Source organism: Rhinoraja longicauda, chromosome 14 (genome assembly GCF_053455715.1).
Source record: "Rhinoraja longicauda isolate Sanriku21f chromosome 14, sRhiLon1.1, whole genome shotgun sequence".
Taxonomy (NCBI): domain Eukaryota; kingdom Metazoa; phylum Chordata; class Chondrichthyes; order Rajiformes; family Arhynchobatidae; genus Rhinoraja; species Rhinoraja longicauda.
The window spans coordinates 34,352,638-34,376,434 of NC_135966.1; the positions used below are offsets into that span (position 1 = coordinate 34,352,638).

General features: G+C 43.2%; 1 protein-coding gene and 1 pseudogene across 11 annotated transcripts in view; both read left to right on the top strand.

The window, feature by feature from the left end:
• LOC144600208 (protocadherin gamma-B2-like) overlaps nt 1-23,797 on the top strand; it is a 219,018-nt gene that overhangs the window by 88,075 nt on the left and 107,146 nt on the right. The window contains exon 1 of one of the 11 annotated variants that reach the window (XM_078411717.1): nt 20,149-22,657. The exons of the other annotated variants lie outside the window; for them this stretch is intronic. Within the exon in view, the coding sequence (XP_078267843.1) occupies nt 20,210-22,657 (2,448 nt within the window). The 5' untranslated portion in view covers nt 20,149-20,209. Of the gene's footprint in view, nt 1-20,148; nt 22,658-23,797 lie in introns of those variants that run through there. 11 annotated transcript variants of the gene reach the window in all.
• On the top strand, nt 14,701-17,274 carry LOC144599970 (protocadherin gamma-C5 pseudogene; annotated as a pseudogene).

The following is a 23,797-nucleotide window of genomic DNA, read 5'->3' on the forward strand; positions in this document are numbered from 1 at the left end:
GATATACGCTTTGAAGTGACAGAAGACAGCAGATGCTCTAATATGGAACAACAAACTCTCCGTTGATTGAACTCAGTGGAACGCGAGTCGAAACCCTCGACGTGTCGGGTTGAAACCATTGGAATTATCTCTCCTGTGCTGCATTTTCTGCCCCTGGGACCTTGTTTCTGGTTTCGACGCGGGTCGATTTTTTTTCCTGGTTCTATTCAAAGGCACAAAGATAACGTTCTATCAGAAGTAATTAAGAAGTATGCACGATTGTAAAACCCATGAAGAAGGATACGCGAAATTAGATTCTCAGCAAGATGAATTAATTACTTTTTCTGATCACATTCCCGAAGTCCTTTTTTTCCATATTTCATATTTAAAATATTCAATGTATTGTATTTCACGAACATTCGGTTCTGTGGGTTACTTTCCAAAGTGAGTGAGAGCATTCAAAATACTGAAAGCAATTTCAATTGCGCAGCTATAACCAGTCTGCGCCAAATTAAGCAGTTCTTGCTTTAAGAAATGAGCTGAATTGTAATTGGTCGGATATCATTACTACATTATCCACCAATCAGGAGGTCGGAGGCGACTGGTGATCTGCACAGCCCCTTACAATACCCAGCCGCCATCTCGTCCGATCAGACGCCGTGAACACTGGATAGGCAGCAGCTCCGGACGGTTTCTGCTCGATTGATTTCGAACTGGATACAACATCAGAACGATTAAATGAAAACATTGGAACAATTGGCAAAGGAGGTAGAGACATTTTCGGCGCCGTATTTGTCTCATTCAAATCAAATCGCTGTCGCAAGGCATTGTCTCGGGTTGAAACCATTGGAATGATTTCTCCTGGAAATGAGAGATAATATATATTGGCTGCTCAAATTCCGACTATTGTGCTGTTTGTTCTGCCCCTGGAAGCTTGTTTCTGGGCAGATTCGATATTCGGTTCCCGAGGAATTGCAACTGGGTGCCTTTGTTGGGAATATCGCAATTGATTTAGGGTTAGATTTAAAGGAACTCTCGTCTCGCAGTTTGCGGGTGGTGCCCAGCCCAAGGAAGCGATATGTTGACATAAATTTGTCAAAAGGAATTTTATTCGTGATTGAAAGAATCGACAGGGAGCAACTGTGCGGGCCGAGTACCGATTGCATTTTACCCTTGAACGTCGTGCTTGAAAATCCCCACACTCTTCACCAGGTGGAAGTGGAGATACTCGATGTAAATGACAACGCTCCCAGTTTTCCGAAAAGCCAGTTCCGCCTTGAAATCTCAGAGAATATGGCACCGGGAGCGCGATTCCACCTCGAGCCCGCTCACGATCCGGACATTGGGACGAACTCCGTACAGACTTACCAGCTCCTTCCGAATGAGTATTTCATTCTTGATGTACAAAACCGTGGCAGGATAGGAAATTTACCGGTGTTGGTGCTGCAGAGGACCCTGGATAGAGAAACCACATCGACCCATGAGGTAACGCTGCTTGCTGAAGACGGCGGGCTTCCTGTAAGATCGGGTACGGTTCAGGTAATTATCAGAGTGAAGGACGCGAACGACAATCCCCCTGTTTTCTCACAAGCCGTTTATAGTGTCAGTCTGGCGGAATCGGCTCCCGCGGGAAGTCTGATTATTAAGTTAAACGCTACTGATTTGGACGATGGCCCTAATGGAGATATAACATATTCTCTCAGCACCCATAACACCGCTGTCGTTCATGAATTGGTTGCCATGAATTCTCAAACTGGTGAAGTCAGACTGAAAGGGCATTTGGACTTTGAAAAAAGCAAAACATTTGTGATTAATGTACAAGCAATCGACAACGGTCCTTATGCAATACCTCAAAACTGTGATATATTGCTTAATGTTATCGATGTGAATGACAACGCGCCTGAAGTGTCATTGACATCTATGTCCAGTACAATGGCAGAAAATTCGCCAAACGGAACCATTGTCGCACTTCTCAGCGCAGAAGATAAGGATTCTGGACAAAACGGGCAAGTACGATGTCAAATTCCGAATAACCTGCCCTTTAAGCTTAAATCATCCGTGAGGAATAATTGGAAGCTACTTGTACAACACGGGCTGGATCGAGAAACTACTCCCAGTTTTGACATCAGTGTGACATGCACGGATGCAGGGGAGCCACCTCTCACATCCAAGAAAAGTATCCGTGTAGATGTTTCAGATGTAAATGATAACGCACCGATGTTTACGCAGGCTGCATACACTGCAAATGTCATGGAGAATAACGTTATTGGTGATTCCATATTCTCCCTCACAGCCTATGATCCAGACATGGGACAGAACGCCCGACTAAACTTTACTATCCTGAATTCAATCGTGGCCTCGTATTTCTCCATTAACGCACAAAGTGGTGTCATTTTTGCTCATAAATCGTTTGACTACGAACAATTAAAAAACTTCCAAATCCATGTGATGGTGCGGGATTCTGGGGTCCCACCGCTCTCCAGTAACGTTACAGTGGGCGTTGTTATCCTCGATCAGAACGATAACGCTCCAGTGATCGTTAATCCTTTGCCCGAATATGGGTCAACTGTAATGGAGAAAATATCCAGGTTTGCAGAACCTGGATATCTAGTTGCCAGGGTATCCGCTACAGACGCCGACTCCGGTCAGAATGCCCGTCTGAGTTACCACGTTTTTCAGGCCACCCACCGTAATCTTTTTACTATTTCAGAGGACACAGGGGAAATTTGGACCATCCGTAGCATTGAGGCCAGGGATGCATCTCAACAAAGGCTGGTGATTGTTGTAAAAGATAATGGAATCCCATCCCTTTCAGCCACAGTGACTATTGTACTGTCTGTGAAAGGAAGCGACACGATACCCAGTGCCACCAGTCATTCTAAAGATCACGTCTTCTCTCCAGATTTGAACCTTTCCTTGGTCATAGCCTTGGGGACGACATCTATAATTTTTCTCGTGGTTTTAATTATCCTTGCTGTTAAAGTTCATAAAAACAGAAACTATGTAGGACACCAATACAATTCTCTGAACGTTTGCTGCTGTTTGGGATCAAGGAGGTCTATGAATGGAATTCAAAATGCCAGCAGGAGTCTTCAGTTACCACCGAACTACGTTGAGGTATTCGGAGGTGATCCGCTTTCGCAGAGTTACCGTTACGAGTCTTGTTCAACATTGCAGTCCGTGAAGAGAGATTTCAGGACCACTCAAAAATGTGGACTATCTACAGCAATGGATTATATCCAGAAAAATCCTATTGGGAAAGAGAACCCAGTAATGATAAGTTCTGAAAAGTCCAATTGCCGTGTGAATAACGAGGTGAGTTATTTCATAGAAAGAAAAACAATCTGTTTGTGAACTCTGGACATTCCAACAATTGCATGTTGAGCCGAGGGGCTCCTGTGTTCCACAATGTTCGAATGGCAAATATATGCTTCGCTTAATCTATTGGAGTGATTCAATTGATTGTGGACGATCAGCCATGATCACAATGAATGGCGGTGCTGGCTCGATGAGCCAAATGGCCTCCTCCTGCACCTATTTTCTATGTCTCTATGTTTCTATATAAGTGATTTGACTTGGTTGATATCAAGGGACAAAGGTGTATTCAAGCTAAATGTTGTGACGGGCATTACGTGGTGCTGTCAATGCTCTGCTGTACCTTTGGAAGGAGAAAGTGGGACTTTGTAAATAGCTCTGAAGAAATGTCAATGATTTATAGCAGTGTATTCTATGGCAGACTGCATTAATATCTAAAGGACTCCTTGTAATGGTAATTATTCTGTAAACATAGTTCTGGGTGGTATTTCACTTTCTGAGAAATCTTGGTGTCTCCTATGATGGAAATCAAACAGTATTCCACGGAGATTCTGATACCTCCTTCTTAGTTGTGGGAAGTCTATGGAGTGCCGTCGAAGCCCAAGGAAACACACATGTGGTCTGCAGTCGCAGCTATGTGGCCTGTTCAAATGTTTCCGCTAAGTAAGGAGACATGAATTAATGAGGCATGTGATTTTCTCGTTATTTGCTTATGCAATTTGCATTTCTTGTTTGGCCAGATTTAGTTAAGATTATAAAGAAGTATCAGTGGGTTATCCAATGCATTCTGTGGTGGTCTGAATGAAATCTGAAGGCATTTTAGGCATCGATAGTCAAGCTGAAAGTTTTACCATGACTCATGTTCAGCATTGTTGCAGTTACAATAGACAATAGACAAAAGGTGCAGGAGGAGGCCATTCGGCCCTTCGAGCCAGCACCGCCATTCAATGGGATTATGGCTGATCATTCTCAATCAGTACCCCGTTCCTGCCTTCTCCCCATACCCCCTGACCCCGCTATGCTTAGGAGCTCTATCTAGCTCTCTCTTGAATGCATTCAGAGAATTGGCCTCCACTGCCTTCTGAGGCAGAGAATTCCACAGATTCACAACTCGCTGACTGAAAAAGTTTTTCCTCATCTCAGTTCTAAATGGCCTACCCCTTATTCTTAAACTGTGCTCCTTGTTCTGGACTCCCCCAACATTGGGAACATGTTTCCTGCCTCTAACGTGTCCAACCCCTTAATAATCTTATACGTCTCGATAAGATTTCCTCTCATCCTTCTAAATTCCAGTGTATACAAACCTAATCGCTCCAGTCTTTCCACCTATGACAGTCCCGCCATTCCGGGAATCAACCCAGTAAACCTACGCTGCACGAACTCAATAGCAAGAATATCCTTCCTCAAATTTCGAGACCAAAACTGCACACACTACTCCAGGTGCGATCTCACTAGGGCCCTGTACAACTGCAGAAGGACCTCTTTGCTCCTATACTCAACTCCTCTTGTTATGAAGGCCAACATTCCATTGGCTTTCTTCACTGCCTGCTGTACCTGCATGCTTCCTTTCAGTGACTGATGCACTAGGACACCCAGATCTCGTTGTACGTCCCCTTTCCTAACTTGACACCATTCAGATAATAATCGGCCTTCCTATTCTTACCACCAAAGTGGATAACCTCACACTTATCCACATTAAACTGCATCTGCCATGCATCCGCCCACTCACACAACCTGTCCAAGTCACCCTGCAACCTCATAGCATCTTCCTCACAGTTCACACTACCACCCAGCTTTGTATCACCTGCAAATTTGCTAATGGTACTTTTACTCCCTTCATCCAAGTCATTAATGTATATTGTAAATAGCTGCGGTCCCAGCAACGAACATTGCGGTACCCCACTAGTTACTGCTTGCCATTCTGAAAGAGACCCATTTATCCCCACTCGTTGCTTTCTGTCTGTCAACCAATTTTCTATCCATGTCAGTACCCTACCTCCAATACCATATGCTCTAATTTTGCCTACTAATCTCCTATGTGGAACCTTGTCTAAGGCTTTCTGAAAGTCAAGGTACACCACATCCACCGGCTCTCCCCTGTCAATTTTCTTTGTTACATCCTCAAAGAATTCCGGAAGATTAGTCAAGCATGATTTCCCCTTCGTAAATCCATGCTGACTCGGAACAATCCTGTTACTACTATCCAAATGCTCCGCAATTTCGTCTTTTATAATTGACTCCAGCATCTTCCCCACCACTGATGTCAGACTAACTGGTCTATAATTTCCCGTTTTCTCTCTCTCTCCTTTCTTAAAAAGTGGGACAACATTAGCTACCCTCCAATCCACAGGAACTGATCCTGAATCTAGAGAACATTGGAAAATGATCACCAATGCGTCCACAATTTCTAGCGCCACCTCCTTAAGTACTCTGTGTTGCAGGCTATCAGGCCCTGGGGTTTATAAGCCTTCAGTCCCATCAGTCTATCCAACACCATTTCCTGCCTAATGTGGATTTCCTTCGGTTCCTCCGTCATCCTAGGATCTCTGGCCACTAGAACATCTGGGAGATTGCTTAAAACTTCGTTAGTGAAGACAGATCCAAAGTACCGGTTCAACTCGTCTGCCATTTCCTTGTCCCCCATAATAAATTCCCCCGCTTCTGTCTTCAAGGGTCCGACATTTGCCTTGACTATTTTTTTCTTCTTTACATACCTAAAAAGGCTTTTACTATCCTCCTTTATATTATTGGCTAGTTTACCCTCGTACCTCATCTTTTCTCCCCGTATTGCCTTCTTAGTCATCTTCTGTTGCTCTTTAAAAGAGTCCCGATCCTCTGGCTTCCCACTCTTCTTTGTTTTGTTGTACTTCTCCTCTTTTATTTTTATGCTGTCCTTGACTTCCCTTGTCAGCCACGGGTGCCTCTTACTCCCCTTGGAATCTTTCCTCCTCTTTGGGATAAATTGTTCCTGCAACGTCTGCATTATTCCCAGGAATACCTGCCATTGCTGTTCCACCGTCTTCCCTGCTAGGATCTTCTTCCAGTCAATTCTGGCCAGCTCCTGCCTCATGCCTCTGTAATCCCCTTTGCTATACTGTAATACTGACACTTCCGATTTTCCCTTCTCCCTCTCAATTTGTAGTGTAAAACTTATCATATTGTGATCACAGCATCCCAATGCTTCTTTTACCTCGAGTCCCCTAATCAGATCAGGTTCATTACACAACACTAAATCCAAAATTGCCTTCTCCCTAGTAGGCTCCAGTACAAGCTGTTCTACGAATGCATCTCGGAGACACTCCACAAACTCTCTTTCCTGGGGTCCATTACCAACCTGATTTTCCCAGTCTACCTGCATGTTGAAATCTCCCATAACCACGGTAGCATTACATTTGCGACATGCCAATGTTAGCTCCTGATTCAACTTGCACCCTACGTCGAGGCTACTGTTTGGGGGCCTGTAGATATCTCCCATTAGTGTCTTTTTACCCTTACAATTCCTTATTTCTATCCATACTGATTCTACATCTCCTGATTCTATGTCACCCCTTGCAAGGGAGTGAATATCATTCCTCACCAACAGAGCGACCCCACCCCCTCTCCCAACCTGTCTGTCTTTTCTATATGTGGTGTACCCCTGAATATTATGTTCCCAGCCCTGGTCCTCTTGTAGCCATGTCTCAGTGATTCTCACAACATATCCAGGCATTTGGAAAATATCCGAATCAAAATTTGTTTTGCAATTTCCAAGTGGCAGAAGAGCAGTGAACCTCATCCTCACTTCAAAACACAATGACTGGTGCCTTGTCATAACCAGAATATTCGTATAGCTAATTCACCAGTTCCCACTATACGGTGAAACAATGTCATTGGGATGCGAATTCAACAATGACAGTGTGACATCATTAGCGTGGGAGTAGTTACCATATCTGTTGCTGCGGAGATCTGGTGCCTACCAGTTATATTATGTATGAAGTGCTACCTCCTCGCATCACAAATTTCTGGGACCTGGCTTCGATGGGGCACCTTGGTCGTTATGTACGAGTTGGACCGAAGGATTTGTTTCAGCACTGTTTGAGTCTATGGCCCTATGACTTATTCCATATGGGTGCGGACTGCCTCTTTGTCCAGGGAATATTGATACTAATCGATATCGTATGGGAATCAACAAACGTTACCGCATGTAACATTGCATTTGCATTGAACAGGTGTCTGCGTACGTTTAACAAGTGTGGAGGGACCAAAATCGAATTCCGACGAATTGTTGCAGTAAATCCGTGATTTTCGAATCATCAGTTTTCAATCATCTGTCATCCTTTTAAAAAAAATATTGGATGCGGATGTTTTCGGCAGCCCAGTGGTTTATCCATCCCTCATAACCCTCGAAAATGTGCTTTTGAGATGCCTTCGAGAACCAGTGCAGTGCTTGTGCTGATTGCTCTCCCGTAAGGCGGTTGATAAGGAATTCCAATACAAACACAGTATCAACGAGGGAATGGTAATATAAATAATTTACAAGTCTAAGGTTAACATTTAGCAGATATGGAACCAGAAAATGGTAAAGTACCTGGGAAAAGATTTGTTTTTCAACTTGTGCAGAAGCAACCTCCAACTTACTCCTGTCTCCACCTATATCCTTCCTTTGTCCCACCCCCGACATCAGTCTGAAGAAGGGTCTCGACCCGAAACGTCACCCATTCCTTCTCTCCCGAGATGCTGCCTGACCTGCTGAGTTACTCCAGCATTTTGTGAATAAATCCAACTTACTCCTTATGATTAGTTCCGGAGAATTGCCCGTAGATTTTATCTCATAACAGGAGATTTTAACTGTAGACAAGATACCAATTACATTGTTTACATTTTAAGGAAAGACAACCACGTTGAACGTTTTACTTTAGAAAGAATATCTGCGTGCAACCGTTAAAATGAGAAAATAAGTGATGCAATATAACTTACTCTGTTATTTATTGACGCCACCAGACATCATAAAAGTAATATTCCAGAAATGAACGTGCCATTGATGGCTTCGTTTGAAACTGAGCAACAAAGGAGATATTCATTTAGGTGAATCTTCGGTGATATGTTTTGAAGGCACAGAAAACCGCAAATGGTGGAATCTGGAGCAACAAACTATCTGCTGGTTCAACTCAGCGGGTCGAGCAGCATCTGGTGAGGATAGGGGTGGGGGGGGGGGTGGGTAAATTGTCCACAGTCCAGGTCGAAACTATGCATCAGGTCTTTTTGATTCTATTCAAAAGCAGAATGATAGCGTTCTGTCACTGGCTATTAACCGATCGCCACGATCGTAAAGACATGATGAAGGCTACGCGAAATTAGATTCGCAGAAAAAATAGTTACTTTTTCTTCTGATAAAATTTCTGTAATCATTTGTTCCCATATTTCATCTTTAATATATTCACTCTTGCAGTTCCTCAAAATTCGGTGGTGGGGGTAGCTTTCCACAGAAAGTGACAGCATCCAAAACGCTAAAAGCAATTTCAATTGCGCAACGGTAAATTGAAAACGGTCTGCGTCAGATCCAGCAGTTCTTGCTTTAAGAAATGTGCTGAATTGTAATTGGTTGGATATGATTGCTATATTATCCACCAATCAGGAGGTTGGAGGCGACTGGTGATCTGCACAGCCCCTTACAATACCCAGCCGCCATCTCGTCCGATCAGACGCCGTGAACACTGGATAGGCAGCAGCTCCGGACGGTTTCTGCTCGATTCATTTCGCACTGGATACAACAAAACGTTTAAATTACAACATTGGAACAATTCGTAAAGGAGGTGGAGAAATTTCCTGCGTCGTTTGTCGCGTTCAAATTATATCGCTCTCGAAAGGTATAGTCTCGTGTTGAAACCATTGGAATGATTTCTCCTGGAAATGAGAGATAATATATATTTTCTGCTCAAATACCGAATATTGTGCTGCTTTTTTTGCTCATGGGACCTTGTGTCTGGGCAGATTCGATATTCGGTTCCCGAGGAATTGCAACTGGGTGCCTTTGTTGGGAATATCGCAAATGATTTGGGGTTAGATTTAAAGCAGCTCTCGGCTCGCAGTTTGCGGGTGGCGCCCAGCCCGAGGAAGCGGTATGTTGACGTAAATTTTGCAAAAGGGATTTTATTTGTGAAAGAGAGAATCGACAGAGAGCAGCTTTGCGGTCCGAGTACCGAATGCATTTTACCCTTGAACGTCGTGCTTGAAAATCCCCTCAGTCTTCACCAGGTGGAAGTGGAGATACTCGATGTAAATGACAACGCTCCCAGTTTCCCCAATAGCCAGATCCGTCTTGAAATCTCAGAGAATATGGCAGCGGGTGCGCGATTCATGCTCGAGGGGGCTCACGATCCGGACATTGGGACGAACTCCGTGCAGACTTATCAGCTCCTTCCAAATGAATATTTCATTCTTGATGTACAAGAACGTGACAGGATAGGAAATTTACCAGTGTTGGTGCTGCAGAGGACCCTGGATAGAGAAACGACATCGACCCATGAGGTAACGGTGCTTGCTGAAGACGGCGGAGTCCCTGTAAGATCGGGTACGGTTCACATAACTGTCAAAGTGAAGGACGCGAACGACAATGAGCCCGTTTTCTCACAATCGGTTTATAGTGCTAATCTGAGGGAGTCGGCTCCCATAGGTAGTCTGATTATTAAGTTAAACGCCACTGATTTAGACGATGGCCCTAATGGACAGATAACATATTCTCTCAGCAGCCTTAATTCTGTTGACCTTCGTAAATTAGTTGCTGTGAATTCCGAAACTGGTGAAATCAAACTGAAAGAATATTTGGACTTTGAACAAAGCAAAACATTTGTGATTAATATCCAGGCAATCGACAACGGACCTTACGCAATACCTCAATACTGTGATGTGTTGGTGGATGTTGTCGATGTGAATGACAATGCCCCTGAAGTGTCTTTGACATCCATGTCCCGTGAAGTTGCAGAAAATGCTCCAATCGGAACCATTGTTGCCCTTCTCAGCGCAGAAGATAAGGATTCTGGACAAAACGGACATTTACAATGTCAAATTCCGAACAAACTGCCCTTCAAGCTGGAATCATCCGTGAGGAATAATTGGAAACTGCTTGTACAACAGGGGCTGGATCGCGAAACTACCTCCAGGTATGACATCACCGTGACATGCACGGATGCCGGGGACCCACCGCTCACATCGAAGAAAAATATCCGTGTAGATGTTTCAGATGTAAATGATAACGCACCGAGATTTACGCAGGCTGCATACACTGCAAATGTCATGGAGAATAACGTTGTTGGGAATTCCATATTCTCACTCACGGCCTATGATCCAGACACGAGACAAAACGCAAGATTAAACTTTTCTATCTTGAATTCAGTCGTGGCCGCGTATGTCTCCATTAACGCACAGAATGGTGTCATTTTTGCTCAGAAATCGTTTGACTACGAACAATTGAAAAACTTCCAAATCCACGTATTGGTGCTGGATTCTGGAGTCCCACCACTCTCAGCGAACGTTACTGTGGACGTTGTTATCCTCGATCAGAACGATAACGCTCCAGTGATCGTTAATCCTTTGCCAGAATATGGGTCAACTGTAATGGAGACAATATCCAAGTTTGCAGAACCTGGATATCTAGTTGCCAAGGTATCCGCCACAGACGCCGACTCAGGTCAGAATGCCCGTCTAACGTATCATGTGTTTCAGGCCACCCACCGTAATCTTTTTACTATGTCAGAGGACACAGGGGAAATTTGGACCATCCGTGGCATTGAGACAAAGGATGCAGTTAAACAAAGGCTGGTGATTGTTGTAAAAGATAGTGGAATCCCATCGCTTTCAGCTACATTGACTATCGTACTATCTGTGAAAGGAAGCGACACGATATCCAGTGCCGCCAGTCTATCTAAAGGTCACGTCTTAACTCCAGATTTGAACCTTTCTTTGGTCATAGCTTTAGGAACGACATCTATCATTTTCCTCGTGATTTTAATTATCCTTGCTGCAAAGGTTCATAAAAACAGAAATGGCTTAGGGCGCCAATATGGTTCTCTGAATGTCTGCTGCTGTTTGGAATCAAGGAGTTCTTTGAATGGGATTCAAAATGCCAGCAGAAGTCTTCAGATACCACCGAACTACGTTGAGGTGTTCGGATGTGATCCGCTTTCTCAGAGTTACCGTTATGAGTCTTGTTCAACATTGCAGTCGGTGAAGAGAGATTTCAGGACCACTCAAACCTGTGGGCTACCTCCAGCAATGGATTATCTACCGAAAAAAACTATTGGTAAAGAGAAGCCAGGAATGATAAGTTCTGAAAACTCCAACTTCCGTATGAATAACGAGGTGAGTTATTTCAAAGAAACAGAAACACCTGCTCATTGCAACTTCATTACATGTTGTACGGGGGGGGGGGGCGGGGGACGGAGGGGGAGGGGGAGGGGGTCCCATGTCCCTCTGTGATAGAATAGTAAGAGTATGCTTATCTTACCATATTGGGGTGAGCTCAGGGGATTTGACTTGGTTGATATCAAGGGACAATGGTGTATTCAAGATTGATGATGTGACGGGAATTATGTTGTGCTGTCAAAGCTCTGCTGCTTTTGTTCTTTTAGAATGAGAAAATGAGATATTGGAAATAGTTCTGAAGAAATATCAGTGATTTATAGCAGCGTAGTCTATGGCAGACTGCATGAATTTCAAAAGTGCCTTTTGTAATGGTAACTATGTAAACAGTTCTGGAGAGTATTTTACTTTCTGAGAGCTGTAGGTGTCACATGTCGAGGCAAATAGATGGTGTTCCACGGAAGTTCTGATTACCTCCTTCTTAGTTGTGGGGAGCCTATGTAGTGTGCTCAAAGCCCAAGAAAGAACACGTGGTCTGCAGTCGCAGCGAAAGTATGTATGTGGTCAGTCAAAACTGTTTGTGCTAAATAAGGAGACATAGATTAACAAGGCAAAGAGCTTTTTCGTTGTTATTTGCTTATGCGCTTACATTTCTTGTTTGAGCATTTTTGGTTGAGATTCTGAAGAAGCATCAAGTGGGACATCCAAAGTATTCTGTGGTGGTCTGAATGAATTTTGAGGCATTTTATGCTCCGATAATCAAGTTGAAAGTTTTATTATGACGAATGTTGAGCATTCAATATGTTGTTGCAGTTACACATCCAGGTAATTGCAAAATATCTGAGTCAAAATATTGCATTGCAATGTCCAAATGGCGGAAGAGCAGGGAACCATATCGTCGCCTCAAAACACAATGGCAGATGCCCTGTCATGACCAAAAGAATGTATGTAGCTAATCGGTGCTGGCTCGAAGGGCCGAATGGCCTACCCCTGCACCTATTGTCTATAATTTAGCAGTTTCCAATATATGGTGAAACCATGTTATTGGGATGTGAATTCAATAATGACAGGATGACATCTTTAGAGTAGAAGTTGTCCTATCTGTTGCTAGGGATAGCTGATGCCTACCATGTTTATTATTAATGAAGTGCCATCCCAACACATCGCCATTGTCTGGGAACTGGCATAGATGAGATACGTTGGTCATTATGAGCTTCTGCACTGCATGAATCTCTGACTAATGAGGTATTCCATATGGGTACGGACTGCTTCCTTATCCAAGGAATATTTTTAACTAATCAATATCGTTTGCGAATCAGCAAACTTTCCCCCATGCATTTAACAGGCGTCTTCTGCACGCGTGTAGCAGGAGAGGCGGCCCCCAAACAGAATTCCCATGGATTAGTGCAGTGAAGCCATGATTTTAATATCAGCAATTTTCAACCTGTCGTACCTTCTTTGTAACTTATGTGCAAGTGTTTTATGCAAGACCTGATCCTTCCCTAGATTCCCTTGAAATAGAGGTGTTCAGACGCATTCGTGAATCAGTGCAGTCCTTGTGCTGATGGCTCTCCCGTAGGACTGTTGGTAAGGAATTCGAATACCAACAATTAGTATCAGCGAGGGAATGGTGATAGAAAATTACAAGTCTTAGTTCAACATTTAGTAGATACTCGACCAAGTGGACCCGTTGGGCACAAATCTCCCCTGCATTGGTGCAGCAACCGCTCCTCGCCCCCTCCGCCCCTCCGCCCCCTCCCTCCATCATCCCCTCCCTAGCAGATAGATTTAAACCTTAAAATGTGAATAACTTAAAAAATATAACACCGATTTCAATGAAACTTCTTCCATTAGCACCAAAGGGACGACGGTGATTAAGGTGGGCCTAAAATTGCGCTATCGTGTACCGGTTTGGCTGTAGTTCATGAACAAACAAACAAACAAACAAACAAACGAGAGTTTTAGTATATAGATGAAACCTGGAAATGCTAAAGTACCTGGGATTTTTTTTCAATTGGTACAACTTATCGTTAGATCCGGAGCATTGCCTGTATATATGATATAATATCAGAACTTAAGGAGATTATAACCGTTGACACGAAAGCAAATACATGGTTCACATTTTAACCAAGGCGGCCACGTTGATAGTTTTAACTTTAACAAGAGTACTTGCGCGCAACCTTTGAAATATAAAAACTATAGTACTACTGTTAAGATGTAAGTTACTCTGCTACTTATTGAAGCCACCAGACAATATAACCATAATGTTTCACAAATGAAGTTACTGTTGACGGGTTTGTTTGAAACTAACCAACAAATAGGATATTCATTTCGGTGAATCTTTGGTTATATGTTCTGAAGACATAGAAGACTGTAAGTGCATTAAACCGAAACAACAAACTATCTGCTGGTTTAACTCAGCGGGTCGAGCAGCACCTGTTGAGGGGAAGGGGGAGGGGAGGGGGCAGGATGAAGGGGGGGTGGAGAATGTCGACGTTCCGGATCGAAACCATGCATTGGTTCGATTCAAAGGCGGAATGACGGCCATTTGTCACTGGCTATTGATGGATCCACACGATTGTGAAGACACGATGAAGGACACACGAAATTAGATTCGCAGCAAGTTGAGTCAATTTATTTCTTTTGAACACACTCCTGAAATCATAATTTTCCATATTTTTTCTTTAAGACATTCACTGTATTACAGCTCATGAATATTCTCTTCTGGGGGTAACTTTCCACAGTAAGTAAGAAATGCAAAAAGCAACTTCAATTGCACAGCAATAAATTTATCTGCGCCAAATTAAGCAGTTATTGCTTTAAGAAATGAGCTGAATTGTAATTGGTCGGATATGACTGCTGCATTATCCACCAATCAGGAGGCTGGATGCGACTGGCGATCTGCACAGCCCCTTACAATACCCAGCCGCCATCGCGTTCGATCAGACGCCGTGAACACTGGATAGGGAGGAGCTCCGGACGGGTTCTGCTCGATTCATTTCGAACTGGATATAACATCGGAACGATTAAATGAAAACATTGGAACAATTCGCAAAGGAGGTAGAGACATTTTCTACGTCGTATTTGTCTCATTGAAATCAAATCGCTGTCGAAAGGTATTGTCTCGGGTTGAAACTATTGGAATGATTTCTCCTGGAAATGAGAGATAATATATATTGGCTGCTCAAATACGGACTATTGTGCTGCTTGTTCTGCCCCTGGGACATTGTTTCTGGCCAGATTCGATATTCGGTTCCCGAGGAATTACAACTGGGTGCCTTTGTTGGGAATATCGCAATTGATTTAGGGTTAGATTTAACGCAGCTCTCGGCTCGCAGATTGCGGGTGGCAACCAGCCAGAGGAAGCGATATATTGATGTAAATTTGGCAAAAGGGATTTTATTTGTGAATGAAAGAATCGACAGGGAGCAACTGTGCGGGCCGAGCACCGATTGCATTTTACCCTTGAACGTCTTGCTTCAAAATCCCCTCAGTCTTCACCAAGTGGAAGTGGAGATACTCGATGTAAATGACAACGCTCCTCGTTTCCCCAAAAGCCAGATCCGCCTTGAAATCTCAGAGAATATGGCACCGGGAGCGCGATTCACTCTCGAGCCCGCTCACGATCCGGACATTGGGACGAACTCCTTGCAGACTTACCAGCTCCTTCCGAATGAGTATTTCATTCTTGATGTACAAGAACGCGATAGGCTAGGAAATTTACCGGTGTTAGTGCTGGAGAGGTTCCTGGATCGAGAAACGACATCGACCCATGAGTTAACACTGCTTGCTGAAGACGGCGGGGTCCCTATAAGATCGGATAACGTTCAGGTAACTGTCAGAGTGAAGGACGCGAACGACAATGCTCCTCTTTTCTCGCAAGCGGTTTATAGTGTCAATCTGGTGGAATCGGCTCCCATAGGAAGAATGATTATTAAGTTAAACGCCACTGATTTAGATGATGGCTCTAATGGAGAGATAACATATTATCTCAGCAGCCGTAACTCTGCTGATGTTCGTCATTTAGTTGGTGTGAATTTCCAAACTGGTGAAATCAAACTGAAAGAACATTTGGACTTTGAAGAAAACAAAACATTTGTGATCAATATACAAGCAACTGATAAAGGTACGCCTTCAATTTCTCAACACTGTGATGTGTTGGTGGATGTTGTCGATGTTAATGACAATGCCCCTGAAGTGTCATTGACATCCATGTCCAGTACAGTGGCAGAAAATGTTTCAATCGGAACCATTGTCGCCCTTCTCAGCGCAGAAGATAAGGATTCTGGACAGAACGGGCAAGTACAATGTCAAATTCCGAATAAACTGCCCTTTAAGCTGGAATCATCCGTGAGGAATAATTGGAAGCTGCTTGTACAACACGGACTGGATCGCGAAACCACTTCCAGGTATGACATCACTGTGACATGTACGGATGCAGGGGACCCACCGCTCACCTCGCAGAAAAATATCCGTGTAGATGTTTCAGATGTAAATGACAACGCACCGAGTTTTACGCGGGCTGCATTTACGGCAAATGTCATGGAAAATAACGTTATTGGGGATTCCATATTCTCCCTCACAGCCTATGATCCAGACACGGGACAAAATGCTCGACCAAACTTTACTATCCTGAATCCAGTCGTGGCCTCGTATGTCTCCATTAATTCACAAAATGGTGACATATTTGCTCAGAAATCGTTTGACTACGAACAATTGAAAAGCTTCCAGATCCATGTATTGGTGCGGGATTCTGGAATCCCTCCGCTCTCCAGTAACGTTACAGTGGACGTTGTTATCCTCGATCAGAACGATAACGCTCCAGTGATCGTGAATCCTTTGCCAGAACATGGGTCGACTGTAATGGAGACAATATCCAGGTTTGCAGATCCTGGATACCTAGTTGCCAAGGTATCCGCTATTGACGCCGACTCCGGTCAGAATGCCCGTCTGACTTATGTTTTGCAGGCCATCCATCGTAATCTTTTTACTATTTCAGAGGATACAGGGGAAGTTTGGACCATCCGTGCCATTGAGACAAAGGATGCATCGAAACAAAGGCTGATGATTGTTGTAAAAGATAATGGATTCCCATCGCTTTCAGCCACAGTAACCATTGTACTATCTGTGAAAGGAACCGACACGATATCCAGTGCCACCAGTCTTTCTAAAGACCATGTCTTCTCTCCAGATTTGAACCTGTCATTGGTCATAGCTTTAGGAACGACATCTATAATTTTCCTTGTGATTTTAATTATCCTGGCTGTCAAGGTTTATAAAAACAGAAATGGCGTAGGCCGTCAATATGGTTCTCTGAACGTCTGCTGCTGTTTGGAGTCAAGGAGTTCTCTGAATGGAATACAACATGCCAGCAGAAGTCTTCAGATACCGCCAAATTACGTTGAGGTGTTCGGAGGTGATCCGCTTTCTCAGAGTTACCGTTACGATTCTTGTTCAACGTGGCAGTCTGCGAAGAGAGATTTAAGGACCACTCAAACGTGTGCACTATCTACAGCAATGGATTATGACCAAAAAAAAACTATTTCCAAAGAGAACCCAGGAATGATAAGTTCTGAAAACTCCAACTGCCGTGTGAATAACGAGGTGAGTTATTTCAAAGAAAGAGAAATAATTGGGTTGTGAAATCTGGACATTGCAACTTCATTACATGTTGTGCTGTGGTGGAGGGGGGTGGTCACATATTCGATCTTTGATCGAATGATATGAGTACGTTTAGCCTAACTGATTAGTGTGAGCTCAAGGGATATGACTTGGTTGATATCAAGGGGCAATGGCGCATTGAAGATTGATAACGTGTCGGGAATATGTGGTGCTGTCAATGCTCTGGCGCTGTTGTTCTTTTAGAATGAGAAAATGAGACATTGGAAATACTTCTGAAGAAATATCAATGATTTATAGCAAAGGTGGTTTACGGCAGACTACATGAATATCTAAAGTACTGTTTGTAATGGTAATTATTCTGTAAACATAGTTGTGGAGAGTATTTTACTTTCTAAAAGTTGTTAGCACCTGTCGAGGCAATTAGATGGTACTCCACGTAAGTTCTGATTAACTCCTTCTTAGTTGTGGGAGTCTATGTAGTGTCCCCAAAGCCCAAAGGAACACGCATGTGTTCTACAGTCGCAGACAATGTACGTATGTGGTCAGCCAAAAATGTTTGTGCTAAATAGGAGACATAGATTAATAAGGCAAAGTGTTTATTTGTTGTTATTTGCTTATGAACATATTTCCTGGTTGGGTATTTTTCGTTGCGATTCTGAAGAAGCATCAGCGGATATCCAGTGCAGTCTGTGGAGATCTGAATTAAATTTGACGGCATTTTTAGCACCGATAATCAAATTGAAAGCTTGACCATGACTAATGTTGAGCATTCCATATGTTGTTGCAGTTATATATCCAGACATTTATAAAATAACCGAATGAAAATATTCCTTTGCAATTTCCAAGTGGCGGAAGAGCAGGGAACCTTATCGTTGCCGCAAAGCACCATGACTCTGTCATAACCAGGAAAAAATATGTAGCTAATTCAGCAGTTTCCAACATACGGTGAAACTAAGTGGTTGGGATATGAATTCAATAATGGCAGTATGACATCATTAGAGTAGAAGTTGTCCTGCCTGTTGTTAGGTATACCTCTTTCCTACCAATTTTGATGATTTGCCATCTCAAGGCATCACCATTGTCTGGGATGTAGACACAATATGCTGGAGTAACTCAGCAGGACAGGCAGCATCTCTGGAATGAAGGAATGGGTGACGTATCTGGCCGAGACTCTCCTTCAGACCGAGTTACTTCAGCATTTTGTGTCTACCTTCGATTTAAACCATCATCTGCAGTTATTTCCCATACTATACTCTGGGATCTGTCCTAGATGGGGTAACTTGGCATTATGGGCTGCATGATTTTTTTACCCTATTACTTATTCCATATGGGTACGGCTGCTTCTTCATCCATGGAATATTGATACTAATCAATATCAGCAAACTTTCTCCATGTAATTTGCATTGAGTAGGTGTCTTCTGCATGTATTTAGCAGGTGTGGCGGGACCCAAACCGAGTTCCTACGATTTATTGCAGTGAAGTCATGATTTTAGAATCAGCAGTTTTCAACCATCAGTCGTACCCTTCTTTGTATCTTGAATGCAAGTTTTTTATGCAAGATCAATGTATTGTCCTTCCCACATTTCCCGTGAAATCATGGTATTCAGACGTCTTCCTGAATCAATGCAGTACTTGTGCTGATGGCTTTCCCATAAGACTGTTGGTAAGGAATTCCAACACCAACAATCAGTAGCAGTGCGGGAATGGTAAAATATAATTACCAGACTAAGTTGAACATTCAGCAGACATTAAATCAGAAAATGCTAAAGTACCTGGGAAATATTGTTTTTCAATTAGTACAACGTATAGTTAGATCCGGAGGATTGCCTGCAGATTTAACATAATATCAGAACTTGAAGGAGATTTTAACCAGAGACACGATAACTAAACATGTTAACATGTTAACTAAAGACAGCGTGCAACCCTTAAAATATAAAAACTACAGTACTATTGTTAAAACATAAGCACTCTGCTATTTATTGAAGCCACCAGAGAATATAACAATAACATTTCAGGAATGAATGTACTGTTGACGGTTTTGTTTGAAACTGACCAACAAATAGAATAGTCATTTCGGGAAATCTTTGGTTATATGTTTTTAAGACACGGAAGGCTGCGGGTGCTACAAACCGAAATAACAAACTATCTGCTGGTTGAACTCAGCGGATCGAGCAGCGCCCGTTGAGGAAGGGGGAGGGCAGGGGGTGGGAAGGGGGGGGGGCGGTTGTCGACAGTTCAGGTAGAAACCATGTAGCAGGTATTTTTGGATCGAATCTAAAGCAGAATGACGGTGTTTTGTAATTGGCTGTTGACAGATCGCAACGATTGTAAAGACACGATGAAAGATACATTAAATTAGATTCGCAGCAAGTTAAGTTCTTTCTACTCAACACATTCCTGAAATCATAAGTTTCGAAATTTCATCTTTAGGATATTCACTGTATTACAGTTCATGAACATCGGTACTGGTGGTAACTTCTCACAGTAAGTAAAATAACACCCAAAATGCTGAAAGCAATTACATTTCCGCAACAATAAATGTAACGTCTGCGCCAAAGCAATTTCAATTACGCAACAATAAATGTAACGTCTGCGCCAATTTAAGCAGTTCTCGCTTTAAGAAATGAGCTGAATTATAATTGGTCGGATATGACTGCTGCATTATCCACCAATCAGGAGGTCGGAGGCGACTGGTGATCTGCACAGGCCCTTACAATACCCAGCCGCCATCTCGTCCGATCAGACGCCGTGAACACTGGATAGGCAGCAGCTCCGGACGGATTCTGCTCGATTCATTTCGAACTGGATATAACATCGGAACGACTAAATGAAAACATTAGAACAATTCGCAAAGGAGGTAGAGACATTTTCTGCGTCGTATTCGTCTCATTTAAATCAAATTGCTGTCGAAAGGTATTGTCTCGGGTTGAAACCTTTGGAATGATTTCTCCTGGAAATGAGAGATAATATATATTGGCTGCTCAAATACCGATTATTGTGCTGCTTGTTCTGCCCCTGGGACTTTGCTTCTGGGCAGATTCGATATTCGGTTCCCGAGGAATTGCAACTGGGTGCCTTTGTTGGGAATATCGCAAATGATTTGGGGTTAGATTTAAAACAGCTCTCGGCTCGCAGTTTGCGGGTGGCGCCCAGCCCGAGGAAGCGGTATGTTGACCTAAATTTGTCAAAAGGGATTTTATTTGTGAATGAAAGAATCGACAGGGAGCAATTGTGCGGGCCGAGTACCGAATGCATTTTACCCTTGAACGTCGTGCTTGAAAATCCCCTCAGTCTTCACCAGGTGGAAGTGGAGATAATCGATGTAAATGACAACGCTCCCAGTTTCCCCAAAAGCCAGATCCGTCTTGAAATCTCAGAGAATATGTCACCGGGAGCGCGATTCAACCTCGAGGCCGCTCACGATCCGGACATTGGGACCAACTCCGTGCAGACTTACCAGCTGCTTCCGAATGAGTATTTCATTCTTGATGTACAAGAACGTGCTAGGATAGGAGATTTACCGGTCTTAGTGCTGCAGAGGGCCCTGGATAGAGAAAGGAGACCGAACCATGACTTAACGGTGCTTGCTGAAGACGGCGGAGTCCCTCTGAGATCGGGTAAGGTTCAGGTAACTGTCAGAGTGAAGGACGCGAACGACAATCCCCCTGTTTTCTCACAAGCGGTTTATAGTGTCAGTATGGTCGAATCGGCTGCCACAGGAAGTCTGATTATTAAGTTAAACGCCACTGATTTGGACGATGGCCCTAATGGTGAGATAACATTTTCTCTCAGCAGCCATAACACTGCTGACGTTCGTGAATTAGTTGGCGTGAATTCCAAAACTGGTGAAATCAGACTGAAAGGGCATTTGGACTTTGAACAAAGCAACACATTTGTGATAAACATAGCAGCAATCGACAATGGTCATCATTCAATGACTCAACACTGTGATGTGTTGGTGGATGTTGTCGATGTTAATGACAATGCCCCAGAAGTGTCATTGACATCTATGTCCAGTACAGTGGCAGAAAATGCTCCAATGGGAACCATTGTCGCCCTTCTCAGCGTTGAAGATAAGGATTCTGGACAGAACGGGCAAATACAATGTCAAATTCCGAATAAACTCGCCTTTAAGCTGGAAACATCCGTGAAGAATAATTGGAAACTGGTTGTACAACACCGGTTGGATCGCGAAACTACCTCCAGGTATGACATCACAGTGACATGCACGGATGCAGGGGACCCACCGCTCACAACCAAGCAAAGTATCCGAGTAGATGTTTCAGATGTAAATGATAACGCACCGAGATTTACGCAGGCTGCATACACTGCGCATGTCATGGAGAATAACGTTATTGGGGATTCCATATTCTCCCTCACGGCCTATGATCCAGACATGGGACAAAACGCCCGCTTAAACTTTACTATCCTGAATTCAGTCGTGGCCTCGTATGTCTCAATTAACTCACAGAATGGTGTCATTTGTGCTCAGAAATCATTTGACTACGAACAATTGAAAAAATTCCAAATCCAGGTGATGGTGCAGGATTCTGGAGTCCCACCGCTGTCCAGTAACGTTAGAGTGGACGTTGTTATCCTCGATCAGAACGATAACGCTCCAGTGATCGTGAATCCTTTGCCCGAATATGGGTCAACTGTACTGGAGACAATATCCAGGTTTGCAGAACCTGGATACCTAATTGCCAAGGTATCCGCTACTGACGCCGACTCCGGTCAGAATGCCCTTCTGACCTATCATGTGTTTCAGGCCACCCACCGTAATCTTTTTACTATTTCAGTGGATACAGGGGAAATTTGGACCATCCGTGGCATTGAGACCAAGGATGCAGTTAAACAAAGGCTGGTGATTGTTGTAAAAGATAATGGAATCCCATCGCTTTCAGCCACAGTGACTATTGTACTATCTGTGAAAGGAAGCGACACGATACCCAGTGCCACCAGTCTTTCTAATGATCACGTCTTCTCTCCAGATATGAACCTTTTCTTGGTCATAGCTTTAGGAACGATATCTATAATTTTCCTTGTGATTTTAATTATCCTGGCTGTCAAGGTTTATAAAAACAGAAATGGCGTGGGCCGTCAATATGGTTCTCTGAACGTCTGCTGCTGTTTGGAGTCAAGGAGTTCTCTGAATGGAATACAACATGCCAGCAGAAGTCTTCAGATACCGCCGAACTACGTTGAGGTGTTCGGAGGTGATCCGCTTTCTCAGAGTTACCGTTACGAGTCTTGTTCAACGTGGCAGACTGCGAAGAGAGATTTAAGGACCACTCAAACGTGTGCACTATCTACAGCAATGGATTATGACCAAAAAAAAACTATTGGCAAAGAGAACCCAGGAATGATAAGTTCCGAAAACTCCAACTGCCGTGTGAATAACGAGGTGAGTTATTTCAAAGAAAGATAAATAATTGGGTTGTGAACTCTGGACATTGCAACTTCATTACATGTTGTGCTGTGGTGGAGGGGTTGGTCACATATTCGATCTTTGATCGAATGATATGAATAAATTTAGCCTAACTGATTAGTGTGAGCTCAAGGGATTTGACTTGTTTGATATCAAGGGGCAATGGTACATTCACGATTGATAACGTATCGGGAATATGTGGTGCTGTCAATGCTCTGCCGCTGTTGTTCATTTAGAATGAGAAAATGAGACATTGGAAATATTTCTGAACAAATATCAATTATTTATAGCAAAGGTGGTTTACGGCAGACTACATGAATATCTAAACTATTGTTTGTAATGGTAATTATTCTGTAAACATAGTTCTGGAGAGTATTTTACGTTCTGAGACGCGGCACGTGTCGAGGCAATTAGATGGTACTCCACGTAAGTTCTGATTACCTCCTTCTTAGTTGTGGGAGTCTATGTAGTGTCCCCAAAGCCCAAATGAACCCACATGTGTTCTATAGTCGCAGACAATGTACGTATGTGGTCAGCCAAAAATGTTTGTGCTAAATAGGAGACATAGATTAATAAGGTAAATTGTTTATTTGTTGTTATTTGCTTATGCACATGTTTCCTGGTTGGGTATTTTTCCTTGCCATTCTGAAGAAGTATCAGTGGATATCCAGTGCAGTCTGTGGAGATCTGAATTAAATTTGACGGCATTTTTAGCACCGATAATCAAATTGAAAACTTGACCATGAATAATGTTGAGCATTCCATATGTTGTTGCAGTTATATATCCAGACATTTATAAAATAACCGAATGAAAATATTCCTTTGCAATTTCCAAATGGCGGAAGAGCAGGGAACCTTATCGTCGCCGCAAAGCACCATGACTCTGTCATAACCAGGAAAAAATATGTAGCTAATTCAGCAGTTTCCAACATACGTTGAAACTATGTGGTTGGGATATGAATTCAATAATGGCAGTATGACATCATTAGAGTAGAAGTTGTCCTGCCTGTTGCTAGGGATACCTCTTTCCTACCAAGTTTGATTATATGCCGTCTCAAGGCATCACCATTGTCTGGGATGTAGACACAATATGCTGGAGTAACTCAGCAGGACAGG